This window comes from Girardinichthys multiradiatus, chromosome 13 (assembly GCF_021462225.1).
Source record: "Girardinichthys multiradiatus isolate DD_20200921_A chromosome 13, DD_fGirMul_XY1, whole genome shotgun sequence".
NCBI classification, from domain to species: Eukaryota; Metazoa; Chordata; class Actinopteri; order Cyprinodontiformes; family Goodeidae; genus Girardinichthys; species Girardinichthys multiradiatus.
This window is the reverse complement of record NC_061806.1, coordinates 30,921,168-30,938,204: the sequence shown is the minus strand read 5'-3', so window position 1 is coordinate 30,938,204 and position 17,037 is coordinate 30,921,168. Positions and strand designations below refer to the sequence as shown.

General features: G+C 38.3%; 1 protein-coding gene across 2 annotated transcripts in view; it reads left to right on the top strand.

Moving 5' to 3' along the window:
• The window catches only part of LOC124879940 (C3a anaphylatoxin chemotactic receptor-like), a 39,236-nt gene that overhangs the window by 9,516 nt on the left and 12,683 nt on the right, over positions 1–17,037 (top strand). Inside the window, exons 2-3 of one of the 2 annotated variants that reach the window (XM_047384799.1) lie at positions 6,552–6,735; positions 10,144–11,301. The exons of the other annotated variant lie outside the window; for it this stretch is intronic. Coding sequence (XP_047240755.1) covers positions 6,559–6,735; positions 10,144–11,013 — 1,047 coding nt within the window. The 5' untranslated portion in view covers positions 6,552–6,558 and the 3' untranslated portion in view covers positions 11,014–11,301. Of the gene's footprint in view, positions 1–6,551; positions 6,736–10,143; positions 11,302–17,037 lie in introns of those variants that run through there. 2 annotated transcript variants of the gene reach the window in all.

The following is a 17,037-nucleotide window of genomic DNA, read 5'->3' as shown; positions in this document are numbered from 1 at the left end:
CCCGGATTGTATCCAAAAAAACATAAAACCACGGCTTCCCAAATCACGGCAGAATTAAATGTGCACCTCAACTCTCCTGTTTCCACCAGAACTGTCCGTCGGGAGCTCCACAGGGTCAATATACACGGCCGGGCTGCTATAGCCAAACCTTTGGTCACTCATGCCAATGCCAAACATCGGTTTCAATGGTGCAAGGAGTGCAAATCTTGGGCTGTGGACAATGTGAAGCATGTATTGTTCTCTGATGAGTCCACCTTTAATGTTTTCCCCACATCTGGAAGAGTTATGGTGTGGAGAAGCCCCACAGAAGCGTACCACCCAGACTGTTGCAAGCCCAGAGTGAAGCATGGGGGTGGATCAGTGATGGTTTGGGCTGCCATATCATGGCATTCCCTTGGCCCAATACTTGTGCTAGATGGGCGCGTCACTGCCAAGGACTACCGAACCATTCTTGAGGACCATTTGCATCCAATGGTTCAAACATTGTATCCTGAAGGCAGTGCCGTGTATCAGGATGACAATGCACCAATACACACAGCAAGACTGGTGAAAGATTGGTTTAATGAACATGAAAGTGAAGTTGAACATCTCCCATGGCCTGCACAGTCACCAGATCTAAATGTTATTGAGCCACTTTGGGGTGTTTTGGAGGAGCGAGTCAGGGAACGTTTTCCTCCACCAGTATCACGTAGTGACCTGGCCACTATCCTGCAAGAAGAATGGCTTAAAATCCCTCTGACCACTGTGCAGGACTTGTATATGTCATTCCCAAGACGAATTGACGCTGTATTGGCCGCAAAAGGAGGCCCTACACCATACTAATAAATTATTGTGGTCTAAAACCAGGTGTTTCAGTTTCATTGTCCAACCCCTGTATGTCAGTGGTGCAGGACATATAATCTGACAGTGAGACAATGGTGAGGTCTGTGGTAGGAGTGACATATGTGTTCAAGGTGGGGGTTATTATTGCATCAGGCCTCAGCTCTGAGCCCCCTCTACAGGTCCTTCTCAAAATATTAGCATATTGTGATAAAGTTAATTATTTTCCATAATGTCATGATGAAAATTTAACATTCATATATTTTAGATTCATTGCACACTAACTGAAATATTTCAGGTCTTTTATTGTCTTAATACGGATGATTTTGGCATACAGCTCATGAAAACCCAAAATTCCTATCTCACAAAATTAGCATATCATTAAAAGGGTCTCTAAACGAGCTATGAACCTAATCATCTGAATCAACGAGTTAACTCTAAACACCTGCAAAAGATTCCTGAGGCCTTTAAAACTCCCAGCCTGGTTCATCACTCAAAACCCCAATCATGGGTAAGACTGCCGACCTGACTGCTGTCCAGAAGGCCACTATTGACACCCTCAAGCAAGAGGGTAAGACACAGAAAGAAATTTCTGAACGAATAGGCTGTTCCCAGAGTGCTGTATCAAGGCACCTCAGTGGGAAGTCTGTGGGAAGGAAAAAGTGTGGCAGAAAACGCTGCACAACAAGAAGAGGTGACCGGACCCTGAGGAAGATTGTGGAGAAGGGCCGATTCCAGACCTTGGGGGACCTGCGGAAGCAGTGGACTGAGTCTGGAGTAGAAACATCCAGAGCCACCGTGCACAGGCTGTGTGCAGGAAATGGGCTACAGGTGCCGCATTCCCCAGGTCAAGCCACTTTTGAACCAGAAACAGCGGCAGAAGCAGCCTGACCTGAGCTACAGAGAAGCAGCACTGGACTGTTGCTCAGTGGTCCAAAGTACTTTTTTCGGATGAAAGCAAATTCTGCATGTCATTCGGAAATCAAGGTGCCAGAGTCTGGAGGAAGACTGGGGAGAAGGAAATGCCAAAATGCCAGAAGTCCAGTACCCACAGTCAGTGATGGTCTGGGGTGCCGTGTCAGTTGCTGGTGTTGGTCCACTGTGTTTTATCAAGGGCAGGGTCAATGCAGCTAGCTATCAGGAGATTTTGGAGCACTTCATGCTTCCATCTGCTGAAAAGCTTTATGGATATGAAGATTTCATTTTCAGCATGACCTGGCACCTGCTCACAGTGCCAAAACCACTGGTAAATGGTTTACTGACCATGGTATCACTGTGCTCAATTGGCCTGCCAACTCTCCTGACCTGAACCCCATAGAGAATCTGTGGGATATTGTGAAGAGAACGTTGAGAGACTCAAGACCCAACACTCTGGATGAGCTAAAGGCCGCTATCGAAGCATCCTGGGCCTCCATAAGACCTCAGCAGTGCCACAGGCTGATTGCCTCCATTCCCGACCAAGTATTGAGTGCATAACTGTACATGATTATTTGAAGGTTGACGTTTTTTGTATTAAAAACACTTTTCTTTTATTGGTCGGATGAAATATGCTAATTTTGTGAGATAGGAATTTTGGGTTTTCATGAGCTGTATGCCAAAATCATCTGTATTAAGACAATAAAAGACCTGAAATATTTCAGTTAGTGTGCAATGAATCTAAAATATATGAATGTTAAATTTTCATCATGACATTATGGAAAATAATTAACTTTATCACAATATGCTAATATTTTGAGAAGGACCTGTATATTTGCAGCAGTTGATGGACAGGTTGACAGATGAGTTTAGGCACAAGTCCCTATGGAATTTTGATGTTGAGAGGTGACAATGTGATTTGTAAGGTGATAAGTAAGTAGGCTAAGGAAAGCTTGGAGAGGTCAAAGTATGCTCTGATAAGAGCATAAAAAATTGCTGTAGAAGCACGGCACAATCTAATGAAAGGGAAGGTTTACTAGATAATGATGAGAATGCAAATGTAGTCCCTTAAATCACACAAACAAACAGACAAGACAGGGAACTAAATATGAAAAAATATTAATTGTAAGCTTTCATTGACAGGGTTAGATTTTAATATTTCAGAAGGACAGTCTAGGTTGAGCTGTCTAGAGACAAAGTTAGAGGGAGAAGACTGAGGTGATTTAGACAGGTGCAGAGTAGATGACCTGGAAGAATTGGACAAAGGATCTGCAATATGGAGCTGCTGGGGAAGAGAAAAAGTAAAGACTTTTAGAAGATTTTTCAGGTCATAATCCTAATTTATAACACGTTTACACAATAACCATATTCATCCACCTGCGCTCTCAACACACCATATCCCATAACACAGATTGATAGGCAACCCGGGGTTTAGTGCTACAAAATGTGATGGAGAAGCTGGGAATTAACTTATAATGTTGTCGTTGCATGTCAATCACTCTTGTCACTGAACCACTGAACAAAATTATTGGTAACTGGAGGACATTAATCAAGATCTTTGCATCATATGGGCTTCCTGCTGAGCTTCTGCAACTTTCTTATCAGATTTAACATCAAACCAACTGACAACCCTGAAACTGACAAACACCCCTAATGATTCAATGAAAAAGAGATCATTCTAAGGAAAATGGCATGTCTAATGATGAGCTGCTAACAGGGATGTGAGTAGCACTGCTGAAACAAAACATGATCATCTTATTTGGATTATACTGTTGACAATCATTACTATCTCCTATTCATATTTATCTGTCTATGGTCTGTTAGTTTTAGTTTTGGCTCATTTTATGGTTTTACATTGGGTCCTTTTTACTTTTCACATTTTATCAACCTCAGCATATTTTATTGTATTGTAATTTTGTGTAATAGACTAAAGCAGTGCATAATTGTGATGTGGTGGAAAAGGGTAAACCATTTTTACAATCTTTTACAAATAAAATTGGACGTTTTCACCCTGCTTTATTCCAATACCCTAAAATAAAAGCCAATGCAACCCACTGCCTTCAGAAGTAACCTAATTAGTAAATAGAGTCCCCCTGAGTTTGATTTAAGCTCCACTCCACATAAATAACAATGTTTTATGAAGGCCTTGAAGGTTGGTTAGAACATTATTGGAAGATGAGTTAAGAAACAGCATTGCAAAGAATGAACACACAGGACAGTTCAGGCATGAATCTGTGGAGAAGGGTTAGTTTATAAATTATACCCCAAGCTTTGAAACATCACACAGAGCACTGCTCAATTCATCTGAAAATGGAAAGCATGTGACACAACTGCCAACCATCTACTGGGAGAAAAAAATCTGCTGACAGGAAAATTAAGAATTTTGCCCAACAAAAATCTGGCCTTGATAGAATAGTGACAATAAGAAAGCCATTGATGAGGTGAAAGGTGCAACACAGCAGGACAAAGAATCTAAACATACAGCCAGAACTTTTCTCAAATGGATCAGAAATTCCCAGTCAAAGTCCAGACCTCAGTTAAGAATCTCTGGCGAGACTTAAAAATTGATGTTGGCAGGTGTAATCCTGATGCTGCTATGACACCCATGACTGCAGAATAGTAATAGAGTGTCCAGGAAAGCATCTGGGAAAAGGCCAGGTGCTGAATACCAGGCGTGATGTAGGAACATGTTTACCATCACACTGGTTTCCCACAATATGTGATTTAGTAGCAATTGAACTGTCCTGGAGATATGGTCCCTAGTGAGGTCTTAATTTGGTGTCAAGGCAGGGTTAATATGAAAGCTAGCTGAGTGTAACGCTCTGTTCATTGATCTATGTAAACAATCAGTGAAATGATTCAAGCCATTTCAGAATGCAGTAGCCAAGGGTTATTATGTGTATATAATGATTTTACCAGTTACTATGCTGGTGGTATGTACTGGCTGCTTTCATGCAATGTGGTTCAGCTCTATGACACAAAATTACAGATGCTGTAAATTCATATGTAATGTGAGTGTAAGTGTAGGTTTTTGTTTGTACTTCTTCTATGTCACTCTTTTGAGGTTTTAGAGGTGTTTGCTGTACCTTTGCTTTACGACTGTTACTTGAATAGCTTTTTCATTTTCTACTTTTTATTGATGTTTACCATTCTATGTCCATTAACTCCCCATAAATAAATGAGAGCAATAATACTGACATAATCTATTCTTCATATGAGAAGAAGTGTATTAGCTGCATGTAGCACTTTTGTTGCAGAAATGTGGTTACTGTTCCAACCTTGTCACAGATTATTTTTCTGTAATATGATAAAAAGAAGTCAGAGAGCATGTGGTGCCTTTCTGCTTGTGACACAATTATCTGCGGGTAGCCCAGATTGTGTTTTCTCATCTGAGGCTAAAAGAATCTGCAGAGGTATTGCAGCTTCATGCTAATTTCCTCTTCAATATAAAGATACTTTGTTTCTGCGCACCCAACCTCCCAGCTATATTTCTTTGAGGCTCACTAACAGTTTATTCAGACGGTAAGATTATTTTTAATCTGACATACACATTGCAGATAAAGGACTGACATAATCTTAATATCCGAGTCTGTTTTCAACGAATTATATATGCCCTGCTTGCGTCAAATCATTGGAAATTCTGCATGTATTTGGAGAAGACTATGTTTAGGATGTGTTTACTGAGTAAGAATATCACTGATGAATCCATTCAGTACAGTACTGTTTGGGTAGGTTTTCTTTTTGTGTTAAGTTTTTTTTTTTTTTTTTTAAACAGAAGTTGTCCTTTGTGTCTGAGCAAGTTCTACTTATCTATTTATTTCATCAGTCATTTTTGAGGATTATCTCCTTATCACTAATGAGTTCGCACTCATTTTGTTAGCATATGATTTAAAGTCAGAGTTCATGTAATGCCTGTCTGATCATCACACTGTGGTGCCCAGAACTCTGACTATGTTTTCTTTATTTAGTTACTTTGCATTACAGACTAAGTTAAGTTGTATATTTATGGCTTTTTATTGCCATTACATGAAGTCAACATTCCACTTTAGCTTGACCAACACGGTTCCCTGTATATTTAAATATAGCAGTTTGAATAGTATATGACTCACCATATGATCTTACTAGACAATAGTTACATTAAAGCATATGTACCTAAAGCCAGGATTTGTTTAACAAAGTTTTCATTAAATCTATGGAGGCAGAAGATGACCAGGGAAAATGTAGTACTGAAGCATTTGAAGGGAAAGAAATATAAGGATATATTCTGCAATGATGCCCTTTATCTGGTAGATTTACAAAACTCGGTTTCTCTATTATCAAAGAATCAAGTTGAATGACCCATCATTAATCTGTTTACAACTTTCTTTCCACATATATAATCTGCCAGATTCTGTATAATCTGCAGAGTGAAATAAAACGTTTTGATAAATACATGGCATGTGTGGCTGCATGGTGGTGACATTAGTAGCACTGTTGCCATCCATCAAGAAGGTCATGGGTTTGAATCTTGGCCTAGGACTTTCTACCTAAGGTTTGCATGTTCTCCCAGTGCATGTATAGATTTTCTCTGGGTACTCATACTAGTCAAATATAGAAAAATGGTCCATGGATACATGGCTTTTATATTGAAGAAACCTTTCATGCTAACAATAATAAATGTGTCTGATTTTTGTAAATATATGTCTTGCTGGTGGTTTTTAAATTGATATTTTATTATGTTTTATATAAATATAATCACTACCAAGTTGACTCCTGATTCATCATCTTCTGCCTAAATGCCAGATGCTGAAAGAAAACTTGTATTGTCTATTTTTCAGCTGCACAATGTTTGTCAATTCCTCTCTGTCTTCTGGGACTGCCAAGTCCTCCAAGGATGACCACACAAATGTGGACATTGAAGCCATAATGGAAAATATCGCCATTGTCCTCTTCACAATGACCGTTGTGTTTGGGATAACAGGGAACTCTTTGGTGATCTGGGTGGCTGGATTCAAACTCAAGGTAGATGCACAGTTTATGATGTCCACTGTGTTTTGCATTTCAAGACCGAGAGAGAAATATAAATGATTCTCCAGATTGGAAAACATGTGGGAACAATACGCTGGACACAATGGTTAAGACCCCATGTGGCTGTGTGGTGCAGTTGAGATCCCTGAAAATGAGGCAAAAAGGATCAAATGGAAAGGTCAAAATTGGAGATAGAAACATGTTTGCAGGTTGGCATAGAGTTTAGCTTTCTCTAAGTTAACAGATTGAAGAAATAAATTGGGATGTTAGTCTATTGTAGATTTTGAAAGTCTAGTGTACTGGTGTAGATCATTAGAATTAAAAGAAGGGAAAAAGGCTGATCTGTTTAGACATGTCAGTGATCCATCTATCCATCCATTGTCTTTCGTCTTTAAAAAATAAAGTCATGGGGGTATCAGTTCCTGTAAAAAAGCCCGGCGACATTCTGCAGCTCTTCTGGGGGATGGCCAAAATCCATCTTTCCATCTTCAGGTTCATCCCGCCATAATTTGTGACAAGACACCAAGGTACTCAAACTACTCCACATGAGGAAAAGACTGACCTCCAACCTTTGATAATGATCTCTCAACAAAATTATATCTAAAGATTATTTGAAGTTATGTATGAAGAACTAGACACATCTGTTTTTATTCATTGGTGTGAACCCCATGTGTTTCCCGTTTTAAACTGTGCCTAAGAAAGACCTCTTTGTCACATCAATTTTCCCTGCTGGATAGCAAGGGAAACAGAAAGCCATGAATTGGTAATTAGAAACGGATTAAACATGGGCAGAAACTTGCCATCAGAAACAGAATTTGAATTGCACAGACTGAATCGGTATTTGCATAACTTGAAATTAAATGCATTGGTTTGAAAATGTATTTCACGATACTAAAACTAAGTTTTTTTTTGTCTCACACAGCCGGGTTCTTGAGGAAATCAAACACAGAATCACTGATTTACATTTTCACATCAGGTGAAAAGGCATTTTGAGCTGGAGCAGTGCAGGATCCAGAAGTTTGGCAGATGTCAATCAGCAAGTCAAATGACCATCTATAAGAAGCATCATGTAAACAAATGATGGACTAACTGTAACAAGTATACTACCTGTAGCTACAGTTAGGCCCAGAAATATTTGGACAGTGACACATAGTTTGGTTATTTTAACAGTTTACAAAAACATATTCTGGATACAATTATATAGTCAATATGGCCTTAAGGTGCAGAGTCTCAGCTGTAATTTGAGAGTTTTCACATCGTAATTGGAGCAAGGGTTTACGAATAACAGCTCTTTAATACGTAACCGCCTCTTTTTCAAGGGACCAAAAGTAATTGGACAGTTGACTCAGAAGGCTGCAAAAAAATAAGAAGGCTGCAGGGGCTCGTCCCTCGTTAACCTGCCATCAACTAGGCAGTTAAAAGCTCTGGAGTTGATTCCAGGTATGGCGTTTACATTTGGAAGCTGTTGCTGTGAACACACAACATGCAGTCAAAGGAGCTCTCAATGGAGGTGAAACAGACCATCCTGAGGCGGAAAAAAGAAGAAATCCATCAGAGAGATTGCAGAAATGTTAGGAGTGGCCAAATCAACAATTGGTACATTCTGAGAAAAAAAGAATGCGCTGGTGAAGTTGAGAACTCAGAAAGGCTGGACGTCCACGGAAGACAACAGTGGTGGATGATCACAACATCCTTTCAATGGTGAAGAAAAACCCATTCACAACATCCACTCAAGTGAAGAACACTCTCTAGGAAGTAGATGTGTCAGTATCTAAGTCTACCATAAAAAGAAGACTTTGTGAGAGTAAATAAAAAGCATTCACCACAAGGTGCAAACCGTTAATCAGCCTCAAAAATAGAAAGGCCAGAATTGACTTTGCCAAAAAACAACTGAAGAAGCCAGCCCAGTTCTGGAGCAGCATTCTTTGGACAGATGAGACTAAGATCAACCTGTACCAGAATGATGGGAAAAAGTAAGTTTGGAGAAGAATTAGAACAGCTCATGATCCAAAGTACACCAAATCTTCTGTAAAACATGGTGGAGGCAGTATGATGGCATGGGCATGCAGGGCTTCCAATGGCACTGGGTCACTTGTGGTTATTGATGAGGTGACAAAAGACAGAAGCAGCCAGATGAATTCTGAAGTGTATAGGGATATACTTTCTGCTCAGATTCAGCCAAATGCAGCAATGTTGATTGGACAGCGCTTCACAGTACAGATGGACAATGATCCAAAACATACTGCAAAAGCAACCCAAGAGTTTTTTAAAGCAAAGGAGTGGAATATTGTAAAATGGCCGAGTCAATAACCAGATCTCAACCTAATTAAGCATGTATTTCACTTGCTCAAGACAAAACTTAAGGCAGAAAGACCCACAAACAAGCAACAACTAAAAACAGCGGCAGTAAAGGCATGGCAAAGCATCACAAAGGAGGAAACCCAGCATTTGGTGATGTCCATAGGTTCCAGACGTCAGGCAGTCATTGCCTGCAAAGGACTCTCGACAAAATATTGAAAACTAACATTTTACTAAGGATTATGTTTATTTGTCCAATTACATTTGATCCCCTGAAATGAGGAGCATTTGTATAAAAATAGTTACAATTCCTACATGTTTAATCATATATTTTTATTCAACCCTTTGAATTAAACCTTAAAGTCTGCACTTCGATTCCGTTGTAGTTGTTTCATTTCAAATCCAATGTAGTGGCATGCAGAGCCCAAATCATAAAGATTGTGTCACTGTCCAAATATTTCTGGGCCTATTTGCTAAAGATGTCAAATTAGCATAGTGTGTCACCATTGTTACATCAGTCTACATTTCCCCACTGCTATGTTTGACGAATGACATCTGTGAATCAGTGAATCTGCTTTTAATTATTCTGTGGCTTTGCTCAACAACCAAAATTTGTGACACAAAAAACTGAATTTTGGAACTGAAACTGAACTAGTCAAACAAAATGTTTATTACAACAAAATAAAAAGCAAATGAATTCAGTCTCAAACCAGTAAATTTCATTTCAATTTAGTGAAATTAATTTTCAAACCAATGCATTTAATTTAAAATTGTGCAAATTCAATCTTAGAATTTCAAATTCAGTTTCTGATGGCAAATGTTTGTGCCCATAGATTAACTTGAAAAAAATAAATTACACAACATGCATTAGTTGTGTTCATCTTATAAGAACTGTATATATAAATGTGTGGATTTAGTAAAAATAGGAAAAAAAGTAATATATTTTGTTCCCATTGAATGAATACACTTAAATTAAAGATTAGATTTTTTGTTAAAAGTTATTCAAATTTTATTTCATTGACCCCCCCCCCCCCCCCCCCCCTTCCTTTTGATTTCCCCCCTTTTGCTTTCTGTGTCCTTCCTCTTCTGTGTTTTTCTATGCAGCCGAAGGTTACCAATGTGTGGCTGATAAACTTGGCAATAGCCGACTTCATCTTCTGCATCACAAGAGTCCTCTCCCTGATTAAGAAGCTCTTCTTTAACTACTGGCCCTTCGGAGTTTTCCTCTGCAAGTTCAACGGTTTCTTTAAATACGCCAACATGTTCTGCTCCGTCTTCCTGCTGGCTGTGATCAGTTTGGACAGAATGCTTTGTGTCTGGAGGCCTGTCTTTACAAAGCGACGACGTACCTTATGTGCTGCCAGGATGGTGACAGTTTGCGTCTGGATCACAGCGATCCTCTTCAGTATTCCCTACTTCATCTACCGACAAGTCTACCTGGGAAAGAACAACATGAGCAAATGTTCCTTGGAGGTGAAGGAGATGAAGGAGGGAGACAACACCATCAAATATGCTTTGTATTTGAACAGGTTCCTGTGTGGCTTTGTTTTCCCCTTCATGGTCATTCTTATCTGTTACATCATGGCTGGCATTGGTATCCGACGCACACGCCTTTCAGGAAAGTCACGCCCCCTGCGTATACTGGCATCACTGGTCATTGCATTCTTCTTGTGCTGGGGTCCTTACCATTGCCTGCTCCTCTTGAAGATGGTGGATAAAAAGAATGCAGTGTTGAAAATCTGGCAGCCTTTGGCGAATGGTTTTGCCTATTTTAACAGCTGTGTGAACCCACTGTTATACTTCTGCATGGGGCTGGATGTGAGAGGCCAATTCAGACAGAGTCTGATGGGCATTTACAAGAAAGCGCTGGGTGATGATGTTGAAGGACAGACAACTCAGTTGAATGACCACTCGCTGGATGAAAGCAGTGCAAAAAACAGTTCTGCTGTGGAGGCGGAAAGAACTCGGGTTTAAGCCCTTCCTGTTGGTCATACATTTCAGAGTCATACAAAAATGTAGATTAGAAAGTACTTATGGAATATATTCCATATGTTAAAATATCTAGCTGTTTTTTCTAACAGCACAAATTCATCATATTTTGCTTTCAAAGTTGGAGATTGTTATTGTCTTTTATGAGACCAGTTGGCATATTGACCACAATAATCAGATCTTATGGCTCCAAATATATTGTCTACATTCATGGTTCTTTGAAATTTAAAATATTACCTTAGAAGGGTGAATACACTGAATGAGACACATTCACACTGTCCTACTTATTCCTAGAAGTAGCAGCTCTGATGATGTTTTTTTCAGATAAATGTCATCATCAAGAGTTCCACTTTCTGAAGAAAACTTCTAAAGCTCAGTTTATCTTTGACTTTCATCTTGTACAAAGAATGAACATTACAATTATATTTGTACACATGCTACTTGTCGACCAACCTGTGTGTGTGTATACATATACAAACACACACACGTATATGTAGATAGATAGATAGATAGATAGATAGATAGATAGATAGATAGATAGATAGATAGATAGATAGATAGATAGATAGATAGATAGATAGATAGATAGATAGATAGATAGATAGATAGATAGATAGATAGATAGATAGATAGATAGATAGATAGATAGATAGATAGATAGATAGATAGATAGATAGATAGATCTACATATAAATACTGAGAGGAAAATATTTGACGATGGGTTTTACTTAACTTGGATGCACATTTTCCTCCAAAATAAGTTTGAGATGTTTTGGTGCTTGTGACCTAAGTCACAGAGGAAAAGTGGAACTTCTATGTCTGGAGAAACAAGAAGTAAAACTATTACAGGAAACCCAGTAATAATCAGTATTCTGTCTGTATTCATAGAAGTCAAAGCGAACAGATGAACTCAAACCGTTCATAAAGGGTCTTATGGAGGTAAATTTTTCTCAATATTATTCAGTCAGTCAGTCATTTTCTACCGCTTATTCCATAGTGGGTCACGGGGGAGCTGGTGCCTATCTCCAGCAGTCTATGGGCAAGAGGCAGGGTACACCCTGGACAGATCGCCAGTCCATCGCAGGGCAACACACAAACAACCATGCACACACTCATTCATACACCTACGGTCAATTTAGAGTGACCAATTAACCTAACAGGCATGTCTTTGGACTGTGGGAGGAAGCCGGAGTACCCGGTGAGAACCCACGCATGCACGGGGAGAACATGCAAACTCCATGCAGAAAGACCCCAGGCTGGGAATCGAACCCAGGACCTTCTTGCTGCAAGGCAACAGTGCTACCAACTGCGCCACCGTGCCAATATTATTCAATCAAACAAAAAACTAATCTCAATCAAAAAAAACCTAATCTCAATTAAAAAAATAAATTGTGGTAAAAACGTTTGGAATATTCAATCCAAAAAAAAACTAATCTCAATCAAAAAATATTAAGTTGTGATCAAAACTTTCAGAGTTGTAACGATTGTTTTTTTTTTTTTTAAATGGAATATTTTATTTTGGGGAGAAAAAAAAATAGTTTGATAAAACTTTTTTTGATTAAAATGACTCATTTTTTATCACAAAGAGAAAAAAGTTATTTGCAAAACATAAACTTTTATTTGCGCATGTCAAAAATCTTTGGTTACGAGTCTCGCTTTTTTGGTTTTGACGCTCTCTGTTTTTGGTTGTTTCGTTTCCCTATTGGTTAGCGCTGACAAAAGCAGCAGACTCTGATCCCCCGCACCTCTGAATTTCTGCTCGAACTGCAGGGCTTGCAGCGTCGCTTCAGTGAGGAGACATCAACTGTACAGAAGAAAACTGCGGTCAAGTGAGCCGACAGTCAGAAATACGCGGTCACGCCAGCCGACGCCAGCTCTCTTAAAGATTAGCGTCGCGCATACAAGGCGCATTACGGTAATGGAGCAGAAAGGACCCCGATCCTGGCAACGGTTGAGAAAATAAGAGGAAAACAGAAAAGTAGCCTACAGAACATTTATATTAATTACATTTTTACAACTTTCACATTCATGTTTTATGTAAAAGAATAAATATTTAATATTTTACTGTACAGTTTTGGAGAAATATCTTGTCAAAATACCTCAAAATGCTCAACCATTATATGCATTTGTCCCACTTTCAGGAATTTATTTCTCCAAAACCATGAGAGGTGACAACACAATCTCTTCAGATTTTATTAGAGGGTCATCTATATTACAACCAGAATTAGTATTTCATAATTTCACTGTAGGTTTCTGGAGAAATACACAACTACCCCAAGTGGAGTATAAAACAGAATCCATGTCGGGCAGATGGCATCCCATAATCCTGTGTGTTGTCCTCACAACCCGTGATACTTCCTTCCTCTCCTGTGCAGTTCCCTCACCACACTGTCATGCTGAGACACAGGGTGCTTTCCACCGTGGCCCTGCAGACATCTGTAAGCAGCTGAGGAGATGAAGAAGAGCTGTTGTTGTACCTTCTTCAACAGGCGAGGGGCGTTTCTGGTCCAGGAGAGGTCAGAGGAGATCTGGATGCTCTTGCACTTTAAGCTGTCCAGACCACTTCCCAGGATCTCATCGACCTCACCAAAAAGAAGTGTTTGTGATACTTTGTTGGGGTAGCTGTGTATTTATCCAGAAACCTACAGGGAAATTATGAAATAGCCCTGCAGTTCAAGCAGAAGTTCAGAGGTGCGGGGGATCAGAGTCTGCCGCCTTAGTCAACGCTAACCAATAGGGTAACGTCTTACAACGTTCATCTTTAGGCCCCGCACAGGATGTTCATATTTCCAAAACTCAAAATTTGTTGAGTTCAACCAAAAACAGAGAGCATCAAAACCAAAAAAGCGAGACTCGTAACCAAAGATTTTTGACATGCGCAAATAAAAGTTTATGTTTTGCAAATAACTTTTTTCTCTTTGTGAGAAATATGAGTCATTTTAATCAAAAAAAGTTTGATCAAACAATTTTTTTTCTCCCCTAAATAAAATATTCCATTTAAAAAAAAAAAATTGTTACAACTGAAAGTTTTGATCACAACTTAATATTTTTTGATTGAGGTTAGATTTTTTTTGATTGAGATTAGTTTTTTGTTTGATTGAATAATATTGAGACAAATTTACCTCCATAGGGTCTGATCTTCAAAAGGTTTGTGTGTACAAAACCATGTGCACAAGTGCTTGCCAGGGAAAAGCTTATCTACAAACCAGGTGCAAATCGAATAGCGTGTATAAAATGAGCATAGCAGCGGGTGCACACTTTTTAGCATGTTTGCCATACTGAATATGCAAAACATAAGATAATGACCCAAACGCCCAAATTTATTCGATGGGGATATGCAAATGTATTTCTTTACCACCCGCAATGCAATTTATCAAACCTGAAACGGATTGCTGTTTTTGTGTCTATATTTAGCACTTGTGAAAGGTAGATGCCAGTCTACACGCAAAATGTCGTGTCATGTTATTTAACAAACAACATTGAACATTAACAGCCACCAGAGACCAGAAAACCATCATAGAGCCAAAGGGACACTGAAGGAAAAACAAATAATAAGTCAACCATCCTGTGCGCTCCTGGTGCGCAAGACAGATTATTAATGACATTAATCTCTTAATCTCTGTATGAAGCACATTCGTGTTGAATTAAATTATTTTAGGCCTACCTTGGTTTGAGTAATTTCATGTTTTTAAATGTTTTTACTGTTGTTTTGTAGCACGTTACTTATAAGTATATAAATGCAATTTATTATGATTATTATTATTATTATATTTCTTGTTATTATTATTATCTCCAACTTCATGGCTTTGAACTTCATATCCCTTTTACGGCCGCTCTGCTCTGCAACAGTCTCTATAGTGACAGCCAGTAGCACATGCAATTTCCTCATATAACTAGAACTATTTTTTAAAAGAACACACACTTTTACACACAAATTCAAAACACACCATTTTAAGTGCATGTTTTTTGAGTTTTGCTTCTTAAACTATGCCTTAAAGGGTTTCAGTTATTATTTACGCCAGTCTAACCTAAATGCAGAAACACAGGAGATGACACAATTTTATGAACAACAAAGTGAACCCAAGAATCTGGTGATCCATCCCTAAAAATAAGCTCATAAAGCAGTGGTGCAGGATTTGAGGTGTAGAGTACTTACACATCACTTGGAGCTAAAGGAGACTGTTTATCTTGAACTTTCTGTTACATTAGATAATATTAATGTTCTTCTGCAGCACCATCCTGGTGCGTTGTGCAATTTTAAATTAGAAAATGGAAGACAGTTAACACTCCATTTTCATTTCTGTAACTTATCCAAACGTCAAATCAAATTATTGTGCAAATACAAAATAAAAAGGTATTGAAACAATTTATTTCTGCACATTTTATTGTTGAGTGAATTTCTGTTAAATAACAACTTTTAATTTATTCTTTATACAATAACATATATTTTCTTTCATTGCAATGCTTAATCACTGTAATTACACACAGGATAATGTTTTGTCTTCTGAAAAGACTTATCAAAAGGCCTCTGAGGCCCTCTGATCAGACTACTGGCAAGCGGTGGGGGCTTGATTTGGAGCACGTACCAGTGGAGAAGTACTGTAGGGTTAGGGAGGTCAACCACTAACCCTGTGGGTCCCTTATCCACCCTGATGCACCATGGATGGGATCACCTGATGGGATCATATATATCCTGTATGTCCTGAGGGGCAGCCAGTGTTTGGAGTGCTGGAAAAAAAGCCCAAATGTCGCAAGTTATGTAGAATGCCCTTACATCGTGATCAGGAAGGAAAGACACACACTGATACCATCCAATCCATAATATTGGCAGATCCAGGGATACAGTAAATGTTGATTTTTGGGTGTGACTGGTGTGACTTTGTTATTTACACTGAAAACGACGGCTTCCTTGTGACATGGTTGTCATTGAAACCTTAAAACAAAACGTTGACAATTTACTTTTGTATTTTTACCTCGACGACTTCTTAACCAAGATTATCTTAAGGTAAATTATTTCTTCGTTGTAACAAAGATTTTTGACAATAAATCAGATACCGTTGGAAAGCCTTTTCTATTTCTCTTTTAAATAGTGCTACATTTGTAGGGAACAGGCATTTGTGGAATGTGCAACATAGCTGACAATGTGGCCCATGAAAAATGTCCTTACTTTTTGTTGCTTATATATCAGTTTATAATTTATAATATATAGTAAATCTATATAGTTACTGTTAAGAACACAAGAAAAATTCTGAAGAATGTTGCTGTATTACATTTGTGTTTGTTGTGACTATGAATCAGAAAATATTATTTAATATTTAATATTAATATTTAAATATTTTATCAAATGATATTTGGGTCTGTTAAGGGTTGTCCTGTGAATACCAGCCCAGTAAGGCGATGGTATTAGGACAAAATCAAAAGGGTGAGCCAAGCTCTGACATTATTGAACAGCAAAACTCTGCACACACATGGAATGAATTCACACAATTTCTTAAAATACAAGAATTTATTAACAAAAATAAGTCAATTCAAAGGCAAACATATTTCAATCAACACAATGCACGATCAGATGAAATATTATTTTAATAAAATAATGTTTTAAAGAATGATCTGCTGAATAAAACCAACCTTCTGGATGATTAATTCTCAACGGTGTCTCATTAGCTGCCTTTATTTATTAAAAATAATATTTAAAGAAATATTATTAAGGGAATATTTTTGAAAAGAGCCAAATCTATGGAGAAATTGGGCTTAATGGTGTTTCATTATCTGTTAGCAGTTATTTTTTATTTTATTTTTTTTAACGTGTCCTGTCCAGCAGAGTAGTGCTCAGAATTGTTGTCTGAGTGCCAAGAAATTGCCCAACAGATTTACTTTCACAAGCGGAGCATCACAGCTAATGCTTTAAAGCTCTGCTTGATATTTATAAAAGAAACTTTATTATAAACTTCTTTGGGAATATTTAAATTGTTACGGACACGGAGACTGAAATGAAAAGGAAAAAAGAAG